General features: G+C 46.1%; 1 protein-coding gene across 5 annotated transcripts in view; it reads left to right on the top strand.

The window, feature by feature from the left end:
- nrp2a (neuropilin 2a) overlaps positions 1-16,214 on the top strand; it is a 62,856-nt gene that overhangs the window by 33,433 nt on the left and 13,209 nt on the right. For all 5 annotated transcript variants that reach the window (XM_070855398.1, XM_070855397.1, XM_070855396.1 and 2 more), the window contains exons 7-13: positions 603-758; positions 7,409-7,553; positions 9,199-9,374; positions 9,509-9,688; positions 9,775-9,919; positions 15,420-15,500; positions 15,729-15,833. In XM_070855398.1, the coding sequence (XP_070711499.1) occupies positions 603-758; positions 7,409-7,553; positions 9,199-9,374; positions 9,509-9,688; positions 9,775-9,919; positions 15,420-15,500; positions 15,729-15,833 (988 nt within the window). The remainder of the gene's footprint in view (positions 1-602; positions 759-7,408; positions 7,554-9,198; positions 9,375-9,508; positions 9,689-9,774; positions 9,920-15,419; positions 15,501-15,728; positions 15,834-16,214) is intronic.

Raw genomic sequence — 16,214 nt, 5'->3', positions numbered from 1 at the left:
AATTTGTCTCAGTGATGCTGCAGGCAGCGGCATCTCATATACAGTAAGGACATACAGCAGGACACACACACACACACACACACACGCTGAAAGGAAATGGGAGAACTGTGAACTGATGATAAGGAAGTGCTTCTGGGCTCTCAATCTTTCCTGTCTCAAACGCACACTGGCCCACGCGTATGCATGCATACGTAGACACCCAGACACATGAGCGCAGAGGAGAGCGGTGAGAAGGCCGTGATTGATGAAGGTGCTCTTCAGGAATGCATCCGAACACTGCGCCATTGATCTTTGCCTCCAGCCTTCCTCCCCTTACACACACACACACACGACAATGCAAAGACACACACACATATACCACCTAAGCTCCCTCAGCAGTAGGCCACAGTCGGCGTCCATCCCCTGCTGTCTGTGTGACAGATAGACACAGCAGCTGGTCTGACTCTGTTATCTACATCAGTCCTGACCACCATAAATCCTTCTACACAGTCCTTCTAATACTCTATTACCTCCTAATCTGCTCTATTCCGCTATCAAGAAAATACATCTTCAGTAAAATAAATCTTGTTTCAAATTATTCCTTTTTTTGTTCCTTTTCCCAGGTTGACCTCCACTTCCTGAAGGTTTTGACCGGCATCACCACGCAGGGGGCCGTCTCCAAGGAGACGCAGAAGTCCTACTATGTCACCACCTTCAAACTGGAGGTCAGCACCAACGGCGAGGACTGGATGGTGTACCGGCACGGCAAGAACCACAAGGTGGGCTTTTCTACGTGCACACGTTCTACGCCCTAACAAGTGGGAGGTCAGATCCACTTGCACATAATAAGATCAGCACACTCAACACAAAGACTCCGCAAGTTTACAAATGTCTCCTTAAGCAGTATTCCACCTTGGAGTTACAAGGCCCCCATTTACTAACCTTTATACTACCATCATGATTCGCCCGCCAACAACAGAGGCTGCTGTGTGCATCCATAACATTCCAGAAGGAGCTCGTTCCCCTTCATGACTGTTTATGACCCCAGTCATGAGATAGAGAAAGAGGGAATGGAAGGGAGGAGGAGATAGAGATAGAGAGAGGAGACGAAGCTGACAAACAAGAACAATAGAGTCCTCTGTGTGCCCTTATCTGGGCTTGCTATTCATCATCTTTCACACCAGCGCTCACACATAAACTCACGCCTGGGGTTGTGAAACCCTTGGAGTCATACCAGGTGTGGACCGAGCATGTTTGTGCTGAAGAGGTTCGTAGCGCCATTATTGTCTGAAACTGGTGGCGTTTAGTTTTCTGATAGAGCCTCATTGTATCCATCCTTGTTTGTTTGTGCACAAGGTGGGGGGATTGGATTCATGCTTGTGTATGAATAACTATTCAGTGCAGGTTGTTGTTGTTGTCATGGTGCGATCTCCAGGGGATTCCAACTCTGTCCCCCACATCTGGGTTAAGGTCACTATGGATTTCATGCGGAAAAATAGAGTGGCGACAGTGGAGGGGGGGGGAGTATGTAGAGGGTTAATCCACACACACTTACACACAATTGGAGCCCCCCTTCTGTGTGTGGCAGTGATTGGTTTGGGTGGGGTCAGTGGGGGGTATTCGATGCGGAGATTATCGAGCGGAACGTGGATTTGACTTAAAAAGTCAACATCTGTGCAATTTATTAGAACCCCCCCAGATGCCCACCACTCCTTCCACACACACACACACACACACAATCCACAGACCCCCTCCTTTAAATAACCTCTGGCTGATCTCCCTGTCTGGAGATCTGTGCATGTGTGTGCATATGTATATGATGTGTGCCTGTCTGTCTGCACCATGTAATCTGAGTCCACTAATCTGTCTGAGCAAAAAACTGTTCAGACACTTTGATACAAGGAATCCGACAGATGCATCAACATGCATTTGGGGGAGATGCTGCTTGTACTGTGAGTGCTCGCTTTGAAAATGTTTTCTGCATTTAGAATGCACACACAGTCCAGCAGGAAGATCAATAAAAGAGAGCAGATTTGTGTTAAAGTATAGTTTCCAAAGAAGTGGAAAATATATATAGGATTTTTGATAGCCAGAAATAAGTGAAGCCAACCAAAGAGCATGTGAATATTCCTCAAAGCTTTCACTAATATACCATTACATTATCTGTATGAAATGTTGATATGGTGAAGTATGCCATGTGTTTTTGATGATCGTAAAGAAAAGATGACAGTTACAACATTGTGCTTAAAATCCACAAGGATTTAATGTTCTCTGAGGGGTTAATATGGAGGCAAAGTGTCTCAGGTTACACTGGATCAAACTTTGTGTTGTTGCTGACCACAGACAGTGAACGAAGGATGGAACTCAGGAATATAGGCTTCAGACAAATCGTACACTGAGGCGCCATTTAAAGTAATGATTTCAGGCTGGCCTCAATTTTTACTGAAACCGAAGAGTTCACCAACCGAAGAGTTTGCTGCACTTTCCACTCTGCCCGTCAGACAGGTTCTCCTCTGGTCCCCGTGGGCTGCGGTTGAATCTTCCGTGACTGCTAATCCACCAGTCATGTCGTACAAACTCCCGGTTAGCCGGTCCTAAGCCCCCCAAAGAGCCCTTAAGTGGTTGAAGCTCAATTCTCGTCAGGGGGTCCTGTAATGACTGGGATTTGGTTCTTTTAATTGTCATTTAACAGTGAGCTTGAAGCTAATGTGGCTTTGGAAAAGCGCGTCTCTTGGTGGTTTAGTGTAGTGCTGCAATATGCGTGTGTTTGTGGAAGGTTGAGCCATGAGTGTGACTGTGCATCAGATATGAATCACCCATGAATAAAAGGATTGGCTTGGCAGTTCTTACTTCACTTTGTTATTGGGGGGGAGGCGTTACTATTTATTGTCAAGATTTGTGTCCTTATTTGCTGTGTTAACAAAGACCGAAGGATTTAATGCCAATAAAGATTATTTGACAGAAAGAGAGGCAGAGGCAGAGAGAAGCTGAAAGGGGAAAGGCATTGTGGGAAATGGCACATTTTTGTAAAGAAATGAAAGTGCTGTAGAAAGAGAAAAACACCAGCAGTGCAGATTGCAATCACCCCAGTCACACTAGCAAACAGGCTTGGTGTGTGTGTGTGTGTGTGTGTGTGTGTGTGTGATTTTTGCCTCACTTTCTGCATGCCGACACATTTTCCGTTTGACACCCATGTGACTTGTTAATTCTAAATCACACTACTCACATATGCACCTCATTACTTGATGAGACGCTTGCACACTTAGGAATTGCATATCTCACACACACACACACTCGCACAAAGGTCCAAAACACAGTTTTTTTTGTTGTTTTTTTTTTATAGACACACATGTGCACCCAAACAAATTAACATTAAAGACACTGTCATCCCTCTGTGAGGAAAATCCCATCAGCCCCAGTGCTAACCAAGCATTGTGTTACTGAAAAGCATTGTGAGGCTGTGCGGAATCTGTCCAGCACACACACACACACACACACACACACACACACACACTAACCTGAGAGAGAAAAAAAAAAAACAGCCCACACAGCATTTCATCCTGCTCCTGTCACACACCCACATACACACACTGTCACACAAGCTTTGTTTTTCACTTACTCATTCTTCAAGCTAATACGGGATACAAACATAATTCTGCATACGTGTAAAGGTTCACACACACACACACACACACACACACACACACACACACACATGCAGACAGAATCAAACGCAGCTGGTAGCATCAGTCATACAGGGCTGGTAATAGCGGTGCAGAGGGGGAGACTTTGACATAAGGTGGTGTGAGACAGTTTCTTAGGTTCACTGTTTCAACCTTAGCACACACACACACACACACACACACACACACACACACACTGCTAGACCCTCTTTGAGCCAATAGTGGAGAGCGGCCAGCTGGAACCAGTTCCTACTGTCAACATCTTCATACCAAGAACGAGGGAGGGAACGTCTGGAGCAAAGACGGGATGGGGGGGAGCTGGAAATAAAGAGAGAGAGACAGAAGGAATAAATAGAGCAAGAAGACAGGGATGACGCGCTCAATGGAAAGAGAAAGAGATCGGGATCGAGGGAGCAACACAAGGATGAAAAAAAAAAGGGGGCCAAGAAACGAATAATGTCTTGTGCAGAGCTCGCCACATCTCCCCGTGGTGCCGTCAGCTTGAAGGAAAACACCGGCAACGGAAGGAGACGTGCCAAAAACACAGGATGGAGGGAGAGTGAGAGAGATGGTAAATGAATCGCGCTATGATGTATACATCAACCCATGCCTCATTTTCCAGAGAACAAATGTTCTTCGCTCTAACAAAAGCCAGTGAAATTGGCTCTTTTTAAGATATGGTACACTGGCTTCTTTTTACTCTATCTGCAGTGATGGCGTTTACTATAACACACACACCTTTCGCAGTGACCTCGTTCTCTGGAGAGGTCATCAATAGTTAAATACCCATGGTGCCTGTGTCCCGCCAGTGTCCACACAAACGAGCCAGACCGCCGCATGCTGCTGCTGCTGTGTGTGTGTGTGTGTGTGTGTGTGTGTGTGTGTGTGTGGGTGGCTTCCGATGACTTCTTTATATTTTCATGACTCTCCACACCAGGAGACACAACATGACGTTAATTATTCAGCCCACCTCGTCACGTGAGGGGCAGAGCTCAAAAACATACACAAGCAAAAACTTGCCAGTCGTCAGGCAGATTACAACAGCTTGTAGCCCTTCCACAATCCCAGCATGCAACATGATCATGGTCAGTGGACATTCCTACTTAGTCAAAAAGTAACCACGTTATCAACAAGCTGGTCAATGACCAACCATCTGCTTCCTGAGACCATTGACCTTTAACCTTGGAAGCAAAGGGCCAGGGGTGAAGTGAGCGACCTCTCAGGTGCCCTGACAATAGATGGGAGGATGTGGAGGAGACAGAAGAAGCCGTCTGACAACTCCTCATTGTCTTTGTCTCTGTCCCTTCTCTTTCTCTGATCTAAGTTTGCTCTCCCTCCGCTCACATCCAAAAGAAAAAAGGAAAAAGCCTCAGGAGAGCTGATTCTTATTGAACAAATTGCTGTCTTTGTGCCCGGCCGTATTATCTGCTCTTATCCAAAGATGAAAACAACAAAATGTTGTAATGCACCAGCTAATGGACTTTTAGTCACAGTGGGCAGGATTGGAACAAGACATTTCTGGGAAGTCGTAATGGACAAATATTTTAGAGATATCTCTCTAAAATGTTTCACTTTTTTATCTCAACTATCACATCTTTTTTTTTTATTTAAAAGGAAAGTTAAAACTTTTGGAGACAATATTTACACTGAGCTTTAAACAGCGACAGCAATCCCAGGAAACTCTATTGAATTTTGCTGTTTTGCTTTATTATGAGACAAACTCTCGGATGAAATATTTCCCATTTCGGTGATGAATCTGTTCGTTGTTCTTTTCTTTCCGGCTCACCACCACTCCCTGCCTCCTCTTCCACATTCCTCTGTTCATATTCTTCATTCAGTTATATCTGCTGCCCTCCATTCAACCTCTTCTAAACTTTTCTCCCGCCCCCACTCCTCTCTTCATCTGTTTTTAACTATCCTTCTGAGGACTCTCCCTCCCTGCAGTCATTTTCAGTTTTTCCCGTCCTGTCCTCCTTTCCTCTGTGCCTCACTGACAGAGTATCTGGGAGCGGTGAAGATGGGTCGGTTGTTTGTGAGGCGAGCCCTCCATCATGAGCTCGCCTTTGTATGAGCATGCGTGGGTGTTTACATAACCCCCATAAGAGCCCACATCCACTGTTCGGCCTCTTAGGTAAACAGAACGGCCGTCTATCCACAATCCAGCAGTAGATACAGCAGCGATAGACCCACTTATCTGTTCAAACACTCACACTGCTTTGTATTACCGCTGTCAGCTCCACTTGATTAAATCAGGCCATGCCCAAAATCAAATAAAATCCCTTGAGTAGGATTTAGAAGTCACATCACTCATATTCCCACTAGTTTCCAAAATCTGGACTAGCATATTGTTCCTGTGAACAAGGCTTTTACAAATAGGTCACTTTACACCAATGTGGTGTGGTAATATTTTATCACTTTAAATGAAAAATAACATTATTAAAACAAGAGGGAATTGAGTTTTTAGGCAATGGGCGCGTGCTCAGGTTTGATCATCCTGTGCTTAGATTAGAGTAAAAGAGAAATCATGTAAGGACCTTTTTGAGAAATGATGTCTTTAATCTTTAATTCAGCTGCTTGTAGCTGCTTGTCTTTCCATCTTTCCATTGTGTGTGTTGGCCGTGGTGTAAGTCGGTGTGGTTTTGCAAATATCTGACAGTCAACAGCGGCCTTCCTATCAGCCGGCATGGTCAACCACAAACAGATAGCGTGAGTGACACTTAACAGTCGCTCAGTCAGTTAAAAGACGCTTCCTCTGCTTATCTGAGTGTGTGGGATATGTGTGTGTGTTCCTGCGGTTTCCTGTGTCTTTCTATGTGTGGTTTCAGTTTGTAGCCACTAACAAGAGGAAGAAAGGCAATCGGGTTAAGAGGGGAAGTGTGCAGAGATACCAACGGTACAGTTTAGAAGAAGAAATTTAAGGAGAAAATGGAGGGTTTCCAGAGGGACGTGAGACAGAGAGAGAGGGGAAGATGTGCTGCAGTGGGAGGATGAGGTTTATAATTACAAGTGGTTTTTGGGAAAACTCAAAAAATAGAGAAAGGAAGACTCGTGTCTGTCATTGAATGTCCCCATCCAACGCCCTGGAGCACCACAGGCCGCTTTTCTGCCCAAAACAGGAAGTAACTTGACCACCCTGGTTACACTTACCCTCCGACCCCTGCGGCCCCACCCCGCCGCTTAAGAGCAAATGGGAGGAAGGGAGCGTTCGTGGAGAAGAAGTGAATGTTGATGCTTTGGGTTGATGCTTTCCTGACGCCTCAGGAAGCTAATTTCACTCACATCCTGCCCACCTGGACAGACTTCCTGCGTCTCACGGCCAATCATGTTTGGTCGTGTCAGGTCATGCCTCCCGCGGCTCCCAACAGCCACCAGCATAGAGGTGTGTGGAAGTGAGTGGGTGGGTGGGCACAGTGGGTGTGAGAGCATGAGGAAGAGAGAGAGAGAGAGAGAAACCCTCATCCATCGTCGGACTTTCCCAGCCTTCCAAAGCCGAACCTTTGACCCCAAAACACATCGACAGCTGGGCTGGTGACATTGGATCCGTGTTTGGGTTGTGTCTGCTTCGTCCGGCCTGCCACTGTGTGTGTGTGTGTGTGTGTGTGTAGCCGAGCGAAACCATGCACTGTGGGTGGATGTACAGCAAGAGGCTGCATGTGTGTGAGAGAGAGAGAGAGAGATAAGACACTCACACCCACATGAGCAACACATCTTCTAACCTTTGCTTGTCTTCTATTTGTCTTTCCCAGATTTTCCACGCCAACACAGACCCAGCTGAGGTGGTTCTGAACCGGGTCCCGCAGCCGGTTTTGGCCCGGTTCGTTCGCATCCGACCGCAGACGTGGAGGAACGGCATCGCCCTGCGCTTCGAGCTCTACGGATGCCAGATTACAGGTGTGTGTGGGCGTGTGTCACAAGGTCAGACCCTCCTAACCTTTTTTTTTTTTTGTCTAAGGAAAGATGACTTTGCTCGTATACACAGTTTGACTGAACAGTGTTTCTGCTGCACTTTTGGTGCGTCAAGTGATGAGGAGACGGTTATTTACAGCTGTAACAACACTGAACATCAGCAAAGAAATAACCTCCTAAACCCAAATAATCAGGAACTCACACTCACTGGCACACACTCACTCACCCATACATGTGTACTTAGGCTCTCTGCACACTGCTGTCTTTGAAATATAGCAAGCCTCGGGCTAATTAAAGGAAACTTTTCCTCTATTCTTGCTTCCACAGGCACCACCATCATCATTCCCCTCTCTCAGTGCTCCCCCCCACTTCTTCTACGCGCTCGCTGTCTGTCTCCAACTCCCCAATGCCGCCTCGTTTTCCTCTCATGGTTTTAGATACTTTTTTTGATGTGTCCTCTTTGCTCTGTGAGCTCCTCTATATCGAGAAACGAGTACCAATCAATCATTCATGGTTCCCTGTTCGCTCTTACATCAGAAACTGTGATTCGCTTCAGCCTCAACAGCTGCTATTGAAATAACTATTAGCTCTTACAGTACAGGTACATCCACACACACAGGAGGTTTCTAAATATAGCACATGACCTCAAAAGCAGGCACACCCTTTGAAACGTACACAGACACCACACACACACACGTACACTTCCTGTGCTGTGTATTCATTATTTACATCTCCTGCTTTTGCAGTGACATAACAGCATGAAACTTTGATCTGTGTTCTCTTAAACCGTCAGCACAACTAACATCTCCCCATCCCCCTTCCTCCTGGCCTTTCTCGTTTCCTCCGCGCGTCTCTCTCTCTCTTCCTCAAGCTCTCCCTGCCTCTCACCACCTTTCCTAGTCTCTCACTCATCCCCCCCAATCCTTCCCTCTCCCACTGTTTGTCTCCGTAGGTGTCTCATCTCAACATCTTGCTCTCCTCCCAGTTTCCCCAAGCCGTCATCTGCGGCTCACTCGCTTTTTTTTATCCGCCCTTCCCACTGTCTTCTTCTCTGCCACCCAAACTTGCGTTATACCTCCCTTATCCCCTTAATCCTCATTTCTCCCTCTCACACACTCCCTCAGCAAGATACTTTCAACGCTACTCGCTCATCCATATCTGAATGAGTTTCATATCCAAGTGCTTTTACATGTACGCGGAACTTTCCTTCAGTCTGTGGAAGTACATAAAATGTGTGCAGCACTGCGAAGAGACAAGCTATTGTATAGAAGTGAAATAACATATTTAAAAGACACTTAAATTTGTGTTTGTGTGAGATGTGAAGTGCATGAATGCAAAGCAGGGAAATGTGCCCATTCAAAAGCAAACGTAACATATGCTCTTATTTCACTAATGGCAGCTGGTTCCTTCCCTCCCTTCTCAGTCTCTCACCTCAGCCTCTCACATTTGCTCATCTAAACTCTTAATGCTCAGTGGCCAGTAGTGCGATCCTGTGGCGAAGCTTAACAGCTCCCAGGTGGGAATATTTGTAGCAGCGTGAGTGTGTGTTAGGTCGTTGCAGAGTCTCCTGCTTCAACCCTCCCAAGGTGAAGGTTAAAGTAAGGTCTGCCCTCTCTGCTCCCCACTCCAGATGCCCCGTGTTCAGACCTGCAGGGCCTGCTGTCCGGCCTGCTCCCTGATGCGCAGATCTCAGCCTCCTCCAGCAGGGACATGGTGTGGAATCCTGGGACCGCCCGTCTGGTGGCCAGTCGCTCTGGCTGGTTCCCTGCCCCAGCACAGCCCCTGGCTGGAGAGGAGTGGCTTCAGGTACAAGAGGATTTTATGGCACCAAGACTAAAACACTTAACTCAGAAAACACTTTGCTGTTCATTGGCTCAGTAGTATCTTTTAATTCCGGCCTCATTGATCACCATGAATTCATCTGAACCTAATCTCTACAGGTGGACCTAGGTGTGCCCAAGACGGTGCGCGGGGTGATCACCCAGGGAGCGCGGGGAGGAGACGCAGGAAGTGGGGCGACTACAGATAACCGGGCATTCGTCAGGAAGTACAAAGTGGCGCATAGCCTGAATGCAAAAGACTGGAATTTCATCATGGACAGCAAGACTAGCCTGCCCAAGGTGGGAAGAGAGATGGAAAATTATGTGTTTGTGTTCTCTTCCAGACAAGAAAACTGAGATGACCACTGTTTGTGTATTTTGGACAGATTTTTGAGGGGAACACACACTACGACACCCCGGAGCTGCGTCATTTTGAGGAGATAGTGGCCCAGTACATCAGGCTGTATCCAGAGAGGTGGTCTCCAGCAGGGATCGGGATGAGAGTGGAAATACTGGGCTGTGACCTTCCAGGTAGGACATTCTGCTGTTGCTTATATGACAGGGAGTCATTTTCTATATGATAATATGCTGCCTACACTATTCCGGGCTGAATTATTTGCCCCGCGTGGTAATGAACTGCTCTAACCACAACTGAATGGACCTTGAGGAAGGTGGCTCATCACAAAAGTGAGGCTCACATTAGATATGCATGAGAGTCATTAGAGTCTGCCAGAGGTGAAAAGACGCATTTCCTGAGAAAGGGAAAGTGAAAGCTTGACCCTCAACAGATTTGTTTCTGAGATTGTTTCATAATTTAGCTTCTCCATGAGCTTCTACAACAAGTGTTAGCGCCGGCAGGGAGCGGACAGGGTTCGGTTTAAAGGAATGTGTCCCCAGAGCGAAACCGCATCGGTTTGTTAACTTTTCAGCGTGGTCTGTTCTCCAGATGTGAGGTGGTGCTGGAGAAACACACACACTTGCTCACACATGGACTCTCGCTATTTACCACTCCCTCCGTGCCTGAACAGGATGACTGGGCTATACAGCACAACATGCTCTGCACTTCCATGCATACACAAATACACACACACACAAGATAAAACACAGAAGGAGAGGCGTGTACATGTGTACTATCCATTCACACCCCCCCACACACACCAATGTAATCACCACACTATAAATGCAAGTTGGGCTTATTCAAAGACATACAAAGATGCATTTGCTTGTATATCATTCACAATGTTAACCACACATAGTATAATACAAACGTGAGTGATATAGATTTCTGTGTGTGTATTAAGTGGGTGGCTGTCAAAGATATAAAGCCACAAAGATCCATGTATAGTCAGAATTGGGTTACGAGTAAGTATTGGTAGGCGATGTAGCAATAAACTCTGGCAGTGAATCAGAAAATACAATTGCGCTTTAATTTACATGCAGTGCATGAAAGCACTTACTTTTACTGCTCTGAACATCTGGTATCTGGTCACTTATTTTCCCCCACCGAAAAAAATCCCACACCGCACATATGCAACAATGTGTTTTGCATTTACAGTCTGATTGGAAAGTGACCTGTGGGAAGTGCAGTGCAGAAACAACAAAATGAAAAAAGAAGCACCACAAGGTTTAGGGATTGCTCCTTTTTGTGTACAAGGTGTTATTTTTATTTATTTATTTTATCAGATGGAGTGGAGGGTTTTTGGGGGGAAATGTGGCACAGAAAAACTGCTGTTGAGGGTCACACATTGTTCACAGGCCTCCAAGACTCAGCAGGAATAGTGAACTACTGCTGACATCCTGTAAATCATTCACTTCCCTTTACGCTCACATTACTCTCTTCTTTTCTGTTCTGTTCTCAAGCCTTCTTTTGAATTTCTTCTCATTTTTATTATTCAGACTGATGACACGGGTGCATTTTTTAAGCTTAGTGCAGTTTGAACATAACAACAGCTACCACAGTGAGGCAGAGTGCGGCTCCCCCCCCATTCCCACACATGGTTGCAGTTCTTTCTCTCCCCACCCCGAGGCCCAGTGCGTGGGTCCGTAAATGTTTTTGTTCTTTTTTTGTTACCATGCCTCCTCTCCTCCTCCTGTTACTCATCACTCGCACCTCTTTTCCATGCTCGCTGCTGTTGGTCCTGACTCCTTCTGTTTCCCCCTGTTGATACGCAGCTGTCTCATACACAAACACACACACACACACTCACACTCACGCAGTCTTAACAGTGACAGTTTTCTTTTTTTTTTTCTAGTATGCTCCAAAAATGGAAAAATACATGAGTGCAGGAAGGAAATTATAGAGACTGATCTGTGGAAAAACAAAAAGAAAAAGCAAAATACCATCTCCCCTTTTCCCAGGAAGGACATTTTTAGGAGCACTATTTTGTAGAGCTCACACACGCACATACACACCTGTGATGTTAACCTCAGGTGTCTCAGCTCCACACCGGCTTTCTGGCTCCTTCAAAATCCCAGTAAATATGGAAAGGCTCACTATAAAATGATGCCATTTTAAAGACTCCTCACAGTTTGGTCCTTTACTTATTTTGACGGTTCATATAAGCTCTTTATGTCACTGTCTGATGCAAATAGCATTGCAGCCTTTAGGAAAGCTTCTGTGTGTGTGTGTGTGTGTGTGCGTGTGTGTGTGTGTGTGTGTGTGTGTGTGTGTGTGTGTGTGTGTGTGTGGATGAACCTTGTTCTCAGCACTTAACCCGACCCAACAGAATATGAAACAAAGGCTACTTGTCTTTCCCATCATGCTCTTTTGGGGGGTTGTGCGCGTGAACGTGCGTGCATGCACATCCATTCGTCATGTCGGTGCATGTGTATGTGCGTGTGTGTGTGTGTGTGTGTGTGTGTGTGTGTGTGTGTGTGACTACTAGGACTGCCAAGCAGAGATTTACAGAAAGGCTTTCTACATAATTGAAGATTTTTTTGCTCCTCTCTGACATATTGCTGAGTCAGATTCTCCGGGAGTGAGCAATGTCTTTTATACAGAGAGGGTTGGCCCTTGCCACCCTGTGTATGTGTGTGTTTTTTGGTGTCTATGTGTGAGGGAAAAGAAGCAGCATTTATTTGGGTGTGTCTACGTGTGTTTTTGTTAGCATGTGTGTATGCACGCCCAGCTGCAGTGTGTATTTGTACGTGTGAGTGTGCATCTCCATTATCTATGCCAGCAGTTCCCCAGGGTCCTCTTCTAAGTGTTGGTGTCTCATCCCGTGCATGATGATGACTTGCATCATCACCTGCAGCAGTAGACACATTATGTAAGGCAACACTCCGCTGCAGAGGGACTTTTCCTGCATTATAAGGCCCTGTGCTGCGCATGGACAGTAGGCCTGCCTATGCACACGTTGGCCTCCTCACGCAGCTCTGTGACACAGTCCTCACACTCATCAAGGACAGAGCCCGGGGCGAGGTAGGCAGGTCACATACGTCCGCACACAATCTCTCTCTGTCTCACATAAACATACACACCCACACAAACGCAGTCGGTCCCATTCCCATTGCCCCCAACACTCCTGTCACACCCTGGAAAGGTCAGCACATTTACACTGTGACAAGGCCTGACCTTTGAAAGCATAGAGTGCTCTGGAGCTGGGTAGAATCTTAATGGATGTGTGTTTATGTGTGTTTAGTTGTGCGCACACATGGGAGCACACGTGTGCCGGCGCCCAGGTGATGTGTAGGAAATCGGTTTATTTTAACGCCTGGTCCCAAGCCTTAACTGGAGGACTGAAAGGTTAGACTGGAATAAACTCAAAAAGCAAGAGTAAACAAGAAAAGTGAGCACAGGAGATGGAATATAGAGGAAGGGGAGCAAGAGGTTTGAGGAAGAAGGTAGCTTTCCTTGCCTTACCTTCCCGGTGGGCTGGCAGCGATAAGAGTCTCATTAGGTAGTTAATGACAGGCATAAAGGACATGACATTAACGCTGGGTTAATGTCAGAAGCCGTCACCAGCTGTGGCCAGCCCTTTCATGTCTGCCATTTCTCCAGCTGGGGCGCCGTCGCGCCCATTTCCACAGGAAGTTCCTTTAAGCAGATCAATTGTGCATCACGCAGCGTTTGTTGCCCTCAGTGCTTTTCAGTCTTTAAATGATAATGGTGGTCATGTAAAAAAGGCCGGGACGAGGCTCCAAGCCGTTCAGCAGAGTAAAACGTGGTGATGAACCCATTTAAATTCATTTTCTTCTTTTTTTTCTTGTTGTTTTTCTTGTTGTGTTTCTTTTCCCGCTCAGATGAGATCATTAGACCGCCAAGGCATCCAGGCCTCAGAGTTGTTTGGACAAGCTTAAATGAGACATGTCAGGCAAAGCTAGCCAAGCAATGTGAAATATAACACGCTTGAAAATTCACTTATCCGTTTCAGTGGTCATTAATGTCAGTTAAATAAGAAGGCCAGGGTCATACATCTGTATCTGTGAAAAATAGATCAATAGAGATAAAAAAGCGCGATGTTTGAATCTGGTGTAGTGAGAAGTCACTGTGTAAACATATGTTGTTAATGGCCTTTTGCATTGGTTATACAGACAGAAATTGAGGGAAGAACAACTTACACAGTTTATTCACATAATAAATTTGGATCTTTGGTTGAGATGTGACCGAAACCTCTGCGTAAACTCCAGGGTCGACCCATCTGCTCCTAATAACACAGTGCTTTCTCCCACTTTACATTCCAACTGCAGTCTGCTCAACATGTGTCTGCTTTGGCGCACATGTGATGTGTTTTGATGAGCAAATTGTTGGCATATTTATTCCTCAGCGTGTTGTTTGCCTTTCTCTGTGATATATGTGTGCTTAAATTAATGTTAAGGGGCAGAGAGGAAAATCATACATTTGACTCTTTTGTTTGTTCGCCCTTCTTTCTGCGTGCCAGTGAGTTATAGAGTGAGGGAGACACCCACTGTGACACCCACGATAGCTCTCACACGCACAAGAAAACAGTGCGAGATGGAGTGTGTGCGCTGTGTGTGCTCCCTGACAGCCAGTGAGTGGTCCCAGAGTGTGATCATCCTGTCCAAGGTCGAGGGGAGTTTGTTAGACACATCCATCCATCAGCCTCGGCCCAGGCGCTTGGTGTGCGAGTCTGCATCCGTGTGTGCGTGTTACCATGTGGACACGAGCGCCTGTGCATCTGTGTGTCTGTGAGACGGACACTGACGCCGGAGCACCCAGACTCAACATGGCGGGGGCCCCCCGGGGTGCTCCAGGGCTATCTGTTCCCGCCTCCGCCTGTCTCTGACGCTCTGGGTGGGATGGCTGAACCGAGACAGGATACAAGATATGGAGTTTAGGACAGTGACCTCACACTATCAACTATGACGTGCTGTAATTCATCCTTAATATACAGGCGAATGAGACATGCTGATTATCTGCTGAGTTATAGTTAAAAATGACTCAAAACAGCAGAATAACTTTTCAGTTTTTGATTTAAAATGTCCTCTCAGTGCTTTTGAAGTGAGCCTGAAGTGTTCCTGCAAAAAAGGGGAACGCAGAGGAAACACTGGTTTGCTTTGTGGTACATTTGCGTTACGTGCCAGACAATTTTCATACTTTTTGTATGAGTCGAATCAAACAAGGTGTAATGTGCAAATCAGTGAGTTTTAAACATGGTGGTTTTTTTCCAGACTTCCAGACTAGCTTCATATTTAGGATGTAGACACAACAGTGGCAACAAGTCTTCATCATCTGATGTCAAATGTCAAAACTATTTCTTTAAGTATTGAAGATGTTAAATCAGATCCATCTAAATAATTGTAAGTAGCTTACTTTGATGTTTAAATCACTTTTATCAAAGGAGCTCAAAAACACCTTGTAACTTTCTGGTTCTTTCTGCCTCGGTCGCTTATCACTTCCTCTCACATCTGTATTTCCTGGCCCTCCCTCACCGAAGGAAAAACGTACACACAAATGATGTCCCGAGCAAACGGCGGGTGATTAATGCGTCCTCCATACAGTAACCTGCGGTGCCAGGATTGTTTCGTACAGCCACCCTTGACCCGAGCTGTGCTGTGTTTGTTTCCGCAGAAATCACCACGCCGGCTGACACCGCCACGCCAACTCTGCCTTCTGACTCTGAAACCACCACCGTCCCCATTACGACAACAGGTGAGACCAAAGAATTTCACATGAAAGCAACAGAAATAGTGGATTAATCGTGTTATTAGGAGGCTGTAATAACAAGGATGAAAGCCTTTGAATGGGCTGTATGACATTATGTAGAGCAGCTGTGAATGCTCCCTTATCTGAAATGACTGTGATTTCTCATGCCTTTGTGCCCTTTGGCTCTCTCTTTTACTCCGTCTCTTCCTTCCTCGCTGCTCTCCACCTCTGCAGTAGCCACCTCTCCTCCATCAGACAGCGTGTGCGACTTTGACTACGGCCTGTGTGGGTGGACACACGACCCCAATGCCCCTCTCCACTGGTCCCTGCACAGCCACGGTGAGTCTACTCATCAGTCATGTGCAGATCCTACATGACTCACCGCCACTGTCTGGTTAGCAGAATGCTTCGGGGAGCTTACGTTTTTCTCTGTGTAGGAAACATCTGATGGACAGTGACCTGCAGGGGATGTTTTGAAACTTATTAAAAGTGGTCTAACATTTATGCCTGGAGGATTTTACAAAACAATGCAGTTGGCAGCTCAGGTGCTCTACGGACATTGCACAGTTTATTTTGGTGGGTTTCTGTATCAGCATGCGTTTACTGCAGAGCTTTTATGTATGCAGCTTCAAGGCGAATTTCATTTGGACACAGAAAATTGCACAAGCACAAATGCATTTATTTTATTTTATCAACTTCAGTGAGTCTAGACAAGACACT

This window comes from Pempheris klunzingeri, chromosome 24 (genome assembly GCF_042242105.1).
Source record: "Pempheris klunzingeri isolate RE-2024b chromosome 24, fPemKlu1.hap1, whole genome shotgun sequence".
NCBI lineage: Eukaryota > Metazoa > Chordata > Actinopteri > Acropomatiformes > Pempheridae > Pempheris > Pempheris klunzingeri.
This window is presented reverse-complemented; position numbering and strand designations above follow the sequence as displayed.